The following is an 11,156-nucleotide window of genomic DNA, read 5'->3' on the forward strand; positions in this document are numbered from 1 at the left end:
ACAGAGCTGGTGCGTTTGTGTGGCTACAACTTCTCACAAACATGAAAGGGCTTGTGCATTTCTTTTTTTTTTTACCGCCGAGCGGACCGCTTTTGGGCCCACGGGCCTTATGTTTGACACCCCTGGTTTACAGTGTTTGCCGTCCTGCCTCTGTTCGTTCCAAACATCAGTGAAGAAAAACATGGGAGAAATCTCCAGTAAACGTGTGTGAAAACTCTGGATGTAACTCTTTGAACCCGTGACACTGAGCGGTGATTATGAACCCAAACCAAAACGTCATCCACACTCAAAGAGTTCTAAACGCATCGTTTACCCTCGACGGCGAAAGCATCAACGGAACGTCCGACAGGGTTGGCTTTAATTTGACACTTCAGTTCAAGGCACTCTCACGGGTGTTTCCTTCCCCCTGAAGGTTGAGTTCAAGTTCATTCGATCTCCTACAGTTATTTCAAGCGTTTTGTGCTGGAAGCATTTCATAGACGGCGAGGAGGAGGAGGAGGACGAGGAGGAGGAGGACGAGGAGGAGGAGGAGTAAAGCACCTGGTCCTAGCGACCAGGACGTCAAGTCTTCACAGTGATGGCCTGACGGTGAGTGAACGAAGCTGCAGCACCAACTACAGGTTCCCTAACGTCAGGTGTACAAAGAGAGGAAGACCTATGTACAAATGAGGGTCTGTATATATTGAACTCGACTCCCACCAACACTGGGACGACGAGGTGAGATGATGCGAACGAACCAGCACTGAATACACACACACACACACGTATGTACATATGGTTACATACATGCTGGTTAAATATATATATACTATATATACAGTATATGCACAAAAGATTGACTAGCACTATCGTTAATTTTTTTTCTTCTTTTTTTTTCCTATAGTAGAGCTGGAAGACACAATGCTACTCTGGTTAAAAAGTTCTGGTTCTGGGGTTGGACCGCTGACACGAGGGGGCAGACGTGGGGCTGCTGTTGCCCTGGGCCGAGGATGCCACGGGGAAGGCAAAAACCCCCACGGGGAGAGGGTAGGCCGACACGGCCCTGAACGGAGCGGGACAGTGGAGCTGATAGCTGGGAGGGGGCGCTGTAGAGGGGCTGCTCATCATCGTGGACCCCGGGCTGTCGGGCCAGGACAGGGGGACACTGTAGGCCTCAGAGTTAGGGACCGTCCAGGAGGACACCTACGAGACACAGGAAACACGTGTTCAGTATAGTATTTAGCAGTACGCATACGTAGTACACAGAATACTACTACATAACAACAGTATTCTTGCCTTCATTTACTTCAGTTCTTTCTTTCGCACTGCACTTCAATTAAACCAAACCATCAACAGCTGCCCGTAGGGGGCGTAGTCCCATAAATAAGCAGTGACCAGGAACAACAAAAAACAAAGGAAGAAGAAAATCTGACTGGGAATTGATAGGAATTCAATACTTTTGATTCCATTATTAATACCATTTAACGATTCGATTTATTATCGATTTTCATTATGGGAGAAAATTAAAATATCGTCTATATAAAGTGAAAATATAGCGAAAAATCATGTTAGGATTCAAATAGATCCGACAAACTATATGATTTTTATTATTAGACGACGTTGAATGATTATAGTGAATTTTTCCGAGGCACCTTGAACGCACCGTGGAACACGTAAACCACCTGCTGAGTTGCTCTATCTTTACATCTCTAACGAACGAAAATTGGCTAGTGTTTTTGGCTAGTGTTTCGACCTGTGAGTCATGGGCTGCTGAGTTTCTTCTGTATTTTTTTTTTCTCATGTTGAATCAACAATAAATGATGATCGATTCACACACCGCTGAGGTGCTGCTGCTGCTAACGGCCTGACGAAAGGTGTGCTCATTTACATACATGGACGAGTTCGACGTTAGCAGGAATACGTTGGAGTTTCGAGCTTATTTCAGTTGTTTAACGCCATGGTTAAACAAACAGAAATAATCGATTCCACGGAATCTGACACACCCACGCAGCAGGGTTCACACGAGGGAGAGAGACACACTGTCACAGGACACGAACTACGGTCCGTTCAAAGTGGACCAAAAAAGCACTGGAGTAAAAAAAAAAAAATTTGAATAATTTGTTTGTAAATTACAAATGTTCTTGGAAGTGAAATAAAAAATATATTTAAAGCAACTCGTCTCATTTCTGTTTTGTTTAGTTTTTTTTGTCTTCTATTTGTTTTAATTCTGTTTGTCATTACCACCACCGACGATCTCAGCCTAAAGTCCAGTGTCATAAATGATTAACTGCAGTTGGTCTAAGGTTGAAGTAACAACAATCCATTAAGTACGTTAAACAAATACGCGATAAAAAAAAACAACGTTACATTTCTCGTTATCTTGACAGAGACAACGGTAACCTGTGAATAATTAGCACTAGCTTAACTGATTGATGCTAACGTTAAAATGTTAACGTTTATTTTCTTCAGATTATATTATTTCATTTTTATACATTATTAATATTATTATTATTATTGTTATTATTATTACAAATATTAATGTAATAAAATGTAATAAGAAAATTTTTAAATTTTAAACTTTCAAACAGTTAGCATCATTGATGTAATAAAATGACTAAAATAATACGAATAAAACTTTCAAACAGTTAGCATCAATACAGTTAGGCTAGTGCTAATTATATAATTGAATAGTCTTTATTGTCATTGTAACACGGTGGTACAACAAAATTGAATTCAATTAATTATTAATTTAATGAATTAAATGAATGATTCACAGGTTACTGTGGTCTCTGTGTTATAATAACGAGAAATGTAACATTTTTATCACTTCAGACTTGGACGTCTCCACATTACCAGACAAATGCTAATGCTAGCATGAAAGGTGGAAGCGGCGCACTAACCAGTTGCCTCTGAACCACCTGGTCCCACAGCCGCTGCTCACTGTAGTTCAGTGAACTCGTGCGCGGCCTCTGGGTGACAATGAGAACTTCTTGAGCCCAGTCGTCCATGAGACGCTGCAGGTCCTCGGGCAAGTCTCTGTCGTGGACACTGGTGGACGTTCCGCTGTACGTTCTGGTCTTGTTGTTGCTGTTATTGGCCTGAGCCTGTGCCATCACCGACTGGTGAGGAGGCGGTGGAGGTGTGGCACCAGGGGGCGGCTGCTGGGGCTGATTGAAAGCGCCCGGTCCTGGTGCGGACCCTGAAAATACACACATTAGAACGTGACGACTGACGTCACGGTACGACAAAGAACAGGATTTTTAATGAAGGAGAACTCTCTGCACATGCTCAGAAAATGATTACAAGTGCAATGCAACATGAACCTCTTCAATATGAAACACCACTGTGTATTTTACTTTGTCAAATTCAAATTTTAAGATGAGGAGGATTAACTTTCACCTTTCCAAATCATGTTGGTTAAAACGCCCAGTTGTTGACGTCGCAAACACCATCTGAATGAGAGTGAATACTTGGTTTAATGATCTGAATGAGAGTGAATACTTGGTTTATCTATTTTTATTTTTTTTATTTTATAATTAGAGTGAGTTCATGCTCGGTGTTGTGTTTGGAAGTGCTTCATGTTGCTTTGCTCTTGTAACGATATTCTGAGCATATTTCAAGTAGAAAAACACAACTTAAAGATCTGTAATGTGAGCCACTAAATCAAATAATAAGAGATCTGAAACAGCAGTGCTTCATTTTATCCTCAGTTTAAAAGTTTTCCTTCAGGTTCAGCTCTTAGAGACGGAAACATCTACGTACTGTTGCCGCGGTCTTTCCCGATGCAGAGTCTCTTCAGTGTCGTCCCTGTGACACAGTAAGAACCAGATCAGTTAAAGTGAAACTTAGAAACTTCAAATTAGAAAATTCACTGATGAAGAGACGATGACCAACGCAGGACACAGGGCAACAGAAGCTTCTGAGAACGGCTGCGGAACAAAGGAACAAAGGAACACGCTACTGTAAATCAAGCTAGCAGATGAGGAAACGAAGCACGGAGGCAGACATGCAGGTGGAGAGTCGCAGGAAGTGACGATAAAATATAATGATTCAGCACTTTACTGTGATGAAGAACACGTCCTCAAACACCCTGGAGCATAAGTGTTAAACTCAAGGCCTGCGGGCCAAATGGGGCCCGCGGGCCCAGGTCATTTAGTGTGGTTGGCACTGCTTGAATTTCTTAACTTGATCAATTTTTTAATTTTTTTATTTGTAACTTAAATAAATACTAATCAATTGCAGAATTGTATCTATTCATATGTTATAGAGTAGTTACAGCAACAACTGACCCTCACGGTGACCCCTGCCCTAGAGATTAACACTTTTTAACACTAGAAAATTGTGGAAAAAATATGTAGGTTGTTCAAAATGTCCACTACAAAAACACACAACCTTTGACATCTTTCCAAAGAAAATATTGATTTAAAAAAATATTAAAAATCATGAGGTGAGGCAACAGAAAATCCAGCAGAACAAAGACAGAAAAAACAAACATGGAAGTGAAAACACGCAGAACAAAGACGAGAAGCTACGGCAGAAGAAAAGAGGTACAAACAGATAGACAAAGACACAGGCCCACTGAGAAATCTAGCTCGCGGCTTGCTACTGGATTTATGGCTGACTCTCTCGGATGGTTGGGGGTAATTAGACCAGCCTGTAGAGGGCATAGTTCAGAGGGGGAGAAAGACAACCAGAGTAAGAGGAGCCCATTCAACAGAACATTCTCCATCATTTCAAACCAAAACACAAGAGCAAATATTTGCGCTAAGTCACTTCTCTGGTGAATGCAGTCGTCCACACTCACCTGGTACTGGTGCAGCCGGTGTGCTGGTACCGTCTGCGTGCAGTCCAGCGTAAATATTATCAGAGGACAGAGAGCCCTTGAGGGAGCAGGGCTGCTGAGTCTGCACCGGCTCCGAGGTGGAGCTGGGAATGTGACTGGTGCAGGAGCGAGCCCTGCCGTAGTCCGGGTACGGAGCCTTGGCCGGAGAACCGTTTAAATTCAGCGCCGGTTCCCCGGTTCCTGCAGCAGCACCTGGAAATGTAAAGAAAAAGAAAAACCCATCTTACCCCGCACCTCTGTGACCTGACTGGGCGTAGGTGAAACGACACTCACCGGATCGGGTGGAGTCGGACGTTTTGCTCGTGACGTTTCTGAACTGCTGGACCAGAGGACTGAGAAGTTTGCCGGGCTTCAGCTTGTGCCTGTTGGACCTCTTCCTGCGGCTGCTGTGTGGTGCGACGTTGGAAAGACCCAGACCTGGAGGAGGAGCTTTACCAAGTCGACGATACAGCAGCTCAACCTCTCCACGCTGATGGGCCTGGAGCTCAGAGATCTCCCTCAGGTGCCTGGGAGGACGGAGACGGAAACATGTTGATCGGCTCATAAGATGTTGAGGTAGTGAATGAGTTTGAGGATCAGTTTCTTTAAAAATTGGAACACTTTTTTTTTTTTAAGATGCAAAACATCTTGGATTTTTTCTAGAAAAGTTGTTTGAAAATTTTTTTTTCTTTGAAACATTTTTTTTGAAATTTTTTTTCAAGAAATGTTTTTATTTGAAAAATTTTTTTTTTGAAAATTTTATTTTGTCCCTCCTCTGCACATGTCCAAACCATCTCAATCTGGCTTCTCTAGCTTTTTCTCCTGACCTTACTGTCTGTGTTGTCCCTCTAATGACCTCATTCCTGATTCTGTCCATTCTTTGGTCATTCAAAATTGGTCAGTTTTTGAAAAATTTCATAAAAACTTTTTTTGAAAAAACATTTTTTCAAAACAATTATTTTGAAAAAAAAAGTTATCAAAAAAATTATTTTGAAAATTTTGTTTTTTGAAATTTTTTTTTAATTTTTTTTTTGTAAATTTATTTTTTGAATTTTTTTTTTTTTTTTTTTTTACTTAAGTTTCAGGTGAAGTACCAGTACTCTGTGCTTGTAGTTTTCACTGAGATCAGTCCTTACTTCTCCCTCAGCCGCTGCAGCTCTCTCTTCATGTCCGTGTCCTCCATCTCCGAGTCGTTGTCGCTGCTGCCGTAGGCCGAGCCCTGCACACCCCCGTGCCTGCTGGGCGAGTCGGAGCTCTGCACGCTGCTGCTGCGCCCTGAACGACGGAGGAAGGCCACCGCTCTCTTCATGAGGTCACTTCCTCTGCGTTCAGAGCGAGTGTGTCGGGACGGGCTGGCAGGAGCCATCTTGGCCGGGCTACTCTCCGCCCCGGAGTCCGAGGAGAGGAAGCGGCCGTGGATGGTGACGTCCGCGGGGACCGAGTTGGAGGTCAAAGCGCGGGGCAGGGACCCTCGCTTGGCCATGGAGGGGGGAGTGTCCAGGTAGAAATCCGGCGGCGCGGAATATCGGCTGCAGCGGTTTCTCTGTGTGATGTCATCCTCGGTGCTGACCACAGAGAAACGGCCAATCGTGGTGGACGTGACCATGGACTCAGTCGGACCCTGGTCCTGACCATATATGGAGGGGTGAGCCGGGGACGCGGCGCTGCTCCAACTTCTTTGTTTCACATCTCGTCTGTTGGCCACTTCAGGAGGAACAGAAATGATCTGCCAAGAGTGAAGAACAGAAACTCGTTCAAAAAAAAGATTAATTCAAAGGTAATTAAACTAATCTGGAAAAACAGCTCGTCTTCCAACACGTGTCCACATTCACACACATCGCACCTTGAATCGGCCCCTTGTTCCAGAGCACGAAGCAGAATGAGGGACATGTCTTCTTGACAGCGACGCTGAAAAACATCCAGTAATTAATTAATTATGTTGTCGTTTGTCGTTTGTTTGTGTTGGAACAGAAACGCTGCAGTACATACCACAGACGGCTGAGTCACTCAGGGTGCTCAGACTATCCAGTCGCTCCGGAATTTGAGGCTAGAAAAGATTTGAGATGAAAGAGAGGCGTGAGAAAACTGCTCTTCCACGAAGATGAAGATGAGTTTTAATAATAAAGGAATGTGGAAACGAGTGTCACTCTGCTGTCAGCTTTGAAGCCTTCGGTTCATTTCAAGTTTAAATTAAATAATAACAAAAAAAAATGTGACAAATAATTTGGAAAATACTAGGGGATGTCCGATATTAACTCTATGCCGAATACAGGCCTGGTAATATTTATGTATTTATATGTACAAACCACTGGTACCAGCATTCTGCATACAAATAGATTTATAAAATGAGCTGCAATGCTGCCATCTAGTGGCTTTCACTTTAACATGCAGCCGTTTATCCCCAAAACTTTTTTCAGGGCACACATCATTTGGGGAAACCCAGGCATTTATCAGAGGAAAAAACTAAAACGATTCTTACAGATAATAATAAAAAATAAAAAATTGAAAATATAAAAAATATACTTTTAAAATGTGCAAATATATAATATATAATCTAAATAATCATATAATTAACATCTGGTGTTTGTCACGTTCTCACGCTCACCAGCTGTTCTCCCGTCCTGTAGCGTCCCTCCCCCATGGGCCCTGGCGTGCTGTTTCCCGACCCCCCTGTGGCGCTTTCTGGACCAGGAGGAAACTGTACGTACTCGGTGCCGGAGCCTGGTGTCTCCGCCGCACAGCCTGATGGGTACATGGGGGCGTATTCCTGGTACAGCAGGTTTCTTAGTTTCTCGTCCAGTGTTTTTATGGTGCTGTCAACAAAGCCCCCGCGGCCGAGTCGCCCTTCCCCGTCGGACTCGCCGGGCCCCGCCCCGTGTTGGGAAGGAGCCGGGCTCTGGGGGAGCGAGGACACTTTGGCTCCTCCCATACTGGAAAACGGCTGATGCAGCACCACGGGCTGCTGCGGGCGGTCACTGCGTGTGGCCGTGGTGTAGGAGACGGACACGGCCTCCTTGGCTGGATCCTGCTCCTGGACTGGGAGCGGGGTCAGAGGAGACCCGGCCTGGGGTCCACTCACGTCCAGGGACAGTGGCATCACTAGAGGGCAGCACGGCACTTCTTCTGCTATTGACACCGGACTGGCCATGTCAGGTATGGGCTGAGCGGAGTGCACCGGAGAACTGGGAACCACAGGCGACCCCTGCAGGTCGTGCACGGGAAAAGACATGCGTGGAGATGACGGCGGCAAAGTCTGAGCTCTGGTCGGTCTGGTCTGAGGCCCGCTGGGCTGCACGCAGCTGCTGGCCGGCTCCACCGACGACACGGACTGGAGGGTCGGTGGGGCAGACACAGGGGGGGAGAGGGTGGCCAGAAGAAGAGGGTCTGTGTTCGACATTATGGGAGGGCTGCAGAATCCGTACACTTCGTAGGAGAAACCTCCGCTGCCGCCGGACATGGTCGACGATGAACCTTCATCTGCAGGAGCCGAGAAGAAAAGACAGTCACAAACAGCAGGGAATAACAGCCTTTCTAGCTGTTGCCACTAGATGGTGCTGCTTCCCAACGACTGTGTACAGTCACCTCTGGAGGCGGAGGGTCTTGCAGTGCCGCTGTCTGCAGGCTGGGTGTTGGTCGAACTCCCGGGTGACTGCGTGGTCGTGCCGTCAGACGGCGTCTCCTGGCTGGACGTGGGAGTTTCTTCAACGGGGCAAATAATGAACCAGCGTTTCCCCGTGTGAAGAACTGCAACACAAAACATTTCAGGAATTCACCTCCGGGGTTTTTGATGTGGACACTTTGAACAAAGTAGAGCGGAGATGTTATTTTTACCGTTCTGCTGGTAGACTGGCTGAGGAGCTCCAGGCTGCTGCGTCTGCAGGGGGAGAGGGAGCGCGGTGTTAGCTCAGTGGCTAACTGTGGGACTGGACACTGACGCTGTTCATGTCAAGTCTGTCTCAACACCTGACACTGTGTGTTCATGTTCATGTGTCTGACTCCCTCTGACTGATGTCTGTCTCAACACCTGACACTGTGTGTAAACCAGGGGCCAAAACTGTCCCTTTTGGTGAATGTTGAAACTGACGTTTTGTCAAATATTTCATTTTTATTTGTACTTATTTGCATGAAAACAAAAAGGGAAAAACATGGACTTATTGTTATTTATAGGGAATCTAACGAGGCCCTGGACCGACGTGAGTTTGATGTAATGTTTACTGATGACGATGCTACGACGATGCCGTCGTCCTACCTCTCCCACCACTCCCTCAGATATCTGCCCCTGTTGGGGGCTGCAGCTCAGGGTGGAGGCCTGTTCCCCCTCCATGTCTTCGTTCAGCACGTCCTCAGCTTTATCCACAATGTCCTTCAGCTGGTCAATGAAGATCTCCTTCTCCAGCAGCAGAATGAAGCCATTCTCCACCTGTGGACAAGAAGAGTTTTAGATGATGTGGAAATAAAATAAAATAAAATAAAATAAAATAAAATAAAATAAAATAAAATAAAATAAAATAAAATAAAATAAAATAAAATAAAATAAAATAAAATAAAATAAAATAAAATAAAATAAAATAAAATAAAATAAAATAAAATAAAATAAAATAAAATAAAATTAAATTAAATTAAATTAAACTAAACAAAGAATTGACTTGTGGAGTCACCATGTAAGTAGCGATCTCCTCCGGAGCGTCGCCGTCCAGATCAAATTTAAAGGTCACCATTTTGTGGTTGTGTGTCTCCAGCTGACATTCAACCATTTTATCGCCAGTGTTGCAGACCTTTGGAGGCAGAGGTCACATTTAACAGTCTGAAACATTGATATTTTGTAACCAGAAATGAGCACAGATGACACCGCGGCTCACATTGAGCATGCTCAGTTTGGGTTTGCTGGTCTTTTCTTGTCGGGAACGCGTCCGTGCAGACTTGCGGTGGTGTTTCCTGGGTTTTCCGTCGCCTTTGACTCCACCGGCCGAGCCCTCGTAGCCGTCACTGGTCTCCTTCCCAGATGTCACGTCAGTACTGAGACTAAAGGTCAAAGGTTTCAGTCAAGACCCCATGATGTACGCTACATGTAGAGGACAAACTTAATTTTTGTGAATATATTACTTCACTCACTTGTCGTATGTGTAGCTGGGTAAAGATACTGGTCTGTCCTGATGTACTTCCTGCAGAAAGAAACACAGACAAGCATTTAGTAAGATCTAAATAAAAATGTATTTTGAAATTTTTAAAAAATCGTGTTTTTGTTTTGTTTTGGTTTTTTTAAAAGATGTTCTAGGTATTGATTCTTCATTCTTCAAAGTAGGGAATGGTCTTTGTAAATATTGTCACTGTCTCTGCCTGTAGCTGAGGAAACTGCCCTCATGATGAAACTAAAAAGAAAACCAACCAATCAGCAGCGAGCGTTGCTGCTGATTGGTTTGTGAAGTGTGAAAATTCTCCTTACCTCTGCACCAGGCTCCTGTTGAAAGGTGCTGGATGCAAATGTGGTTTCAAGATTTTGCTGAGTCGTGCCCAGACTGGCACATTCAGGCAATGACACTGCTGTGTGGATGCCAGCAGGGTGCAGCACTGAAGCTGAAACTGCATCTGCAACCGCAGCCGCAGCCGTAGCCGGAGCTGGAGCAGAGGCCAAGGCTGCAGATTTCACCGGAAGAGTGACAGGGACCGAGGCGAAGACCAAACCCGCGGAGGGCTGGGGTCGGTCTGCAGCAGAAGGTGCGTCTGGGCCTGGACGGGTCAGTGTCGATGGTTCACTCGTCGGACCAGCAGAGACCGCCACCGTACCCGCTGCTGAGGCCGGAGCCGACACTGGTGTCTGTGTCTGGGAATCCATTTGTAGCGTAGACGGCACCGGAGCTGGACCACTAGGAGGTGCAGTTACGTCCAGGTTAGCTGCAGCGGCGTCTCTGTCCCCCCACGGTGGGCTCTGGAGGCCGTGTGGGACGGGCTGGACCTGAACGTCTCCTAAAGTTCCCTGTGGAACTGTTGCCTGTGATTGGAACAACAACCATAGCACTTTAAAGCAGCTGTTGTTCAGTCAGGTCCATATTGTTCTCCCATAAACTCAATATGCATGCCCTGCCATGCATTACACCAGGGGTGTCAAACATACGGCCCGCGGGCCAAAACCGGCCCACAAGAGGGTTAAATTCGGCCCGCTTGATGAATTTGAACCAACGTGAGTTTGACACCCCTGCATTAGACGGAGCAGTCAAATGGATTGTACACCTCAGTATTACAGTTTTCCCATCACCAGCCCTTACAATGAGAACTCAGTGGAATATTCACCTGGACAGGCTGCTCAGCCACGTCTGGCTCAGCGTAGGGGGGGGGGGGATGGGGGGGTCGGACCCGG

General features: G+C 45.5%; 1 protein-coding gene across 4 annotated transcripts in view; it reads right to left on the reverse strand.

Annotated features, from left to right (window-relative positions):
- Nucleotides 1-687: 687 nt before the first annotated feature.
- wnk2 (WNK lysine deficient protein kinase 2) overlaps nucleotides 688-11,156 on the reverse strand; it is a 23,945-nt gene continuing 13,476 nt past the window's right edge. For 2 of the 4 annotated variants that reach the window (XM_025060365.1, XM_008319813.3), the window contains 17 exons: nucleotides 10,245-10,790; nucleotides 9,914-9,963; nucleotides 9,661-9,823; nucleotides 9,460-9,576; nucleotides 9,051-9,221; nucleotides 8,633-8,675; nucleotides 8,384-8,545; nucleotides 7,407-8,278; nucleotides 6,791-6,848; nucleotides 6,645-6,709; nucleotides 5,938-6,527; nucleotides 5,096-5,328; nucleotides 4,784-5,014; nucleotides 4,535-4,633; nucleotides 3,742-3,786; nucleotides 2,880-3,178; nucleotides 688-1,182 (listed from right to left, as the gene is read on the reverse strand). In XM_025060365.1, coding sequence (XP_024916133.1) covers nucleotides 913-1,182; nucleotides 2,880-3,178; nucleotides 3,742-3,786; nucleotides 4,535-4,633; nucleotides 4,784-5,014; nucleotides 5,096-5,328; nucleotides 5,938-6,527; nucleotides 6,645-6,709; nucleotides 6,791-6,848; nucleotides 7,407-8,278; nucleotides 8,384-8,545; nucleotides 8,633-8,675; nucleotides 9,051-9,221; nucleotides 9,460-9,576; nucleotides 9,661-9,823; nucleotides 9,914-9,963; nucleotides 10,245-10,790 — 4,014 coding nt within the window. In that variant the 3' untranslated portion in view covers nucleotides 688-912. The remainder of the gene's footprint in view (nucleotides 1,183-2,879; nucleotides 3,179-3,741; nucleotides 3,787-4,534; nucleotides 4,634-4,783; nucleotides 5,015-5,095; nucleotides 5,329-5,937; nucleotides 6,528-6,644; nucleotides 6,710-6,790; nucleotides 6,849-7,406; nucleotides 8,279-8,383; nucleotides 8,546-8,632; nucleotides 8,676-9,050; nucleotides 9,222-9,459; nucleotides 9,577-9,660; nucleotides 9,824-9,913; nucleotides 9,964-10,244; nucleotides 10,791-11,156) is intronic. The other 2 variants (XM_025060363.1, XM_025060364.1) reach the window with 2 other exon arrangements.

This window comes from Cynoglossus semilaevis, chromosome 11, assembly GCF_000523025.1.
Source record: "Cynoglossus semilaevis isolate Cse_v1.0 chromosome 11, Cse_v1.0, whole genome shotgun sequence".
NCBI classification, from domain to species: domain Eukaryota; kingdom Metazoa; phylum Chordata; class Actinopteri; order Pleuronectiformes; family Cynoglossidae; genus Cynoglossus; species Cynoglossus semilaevis.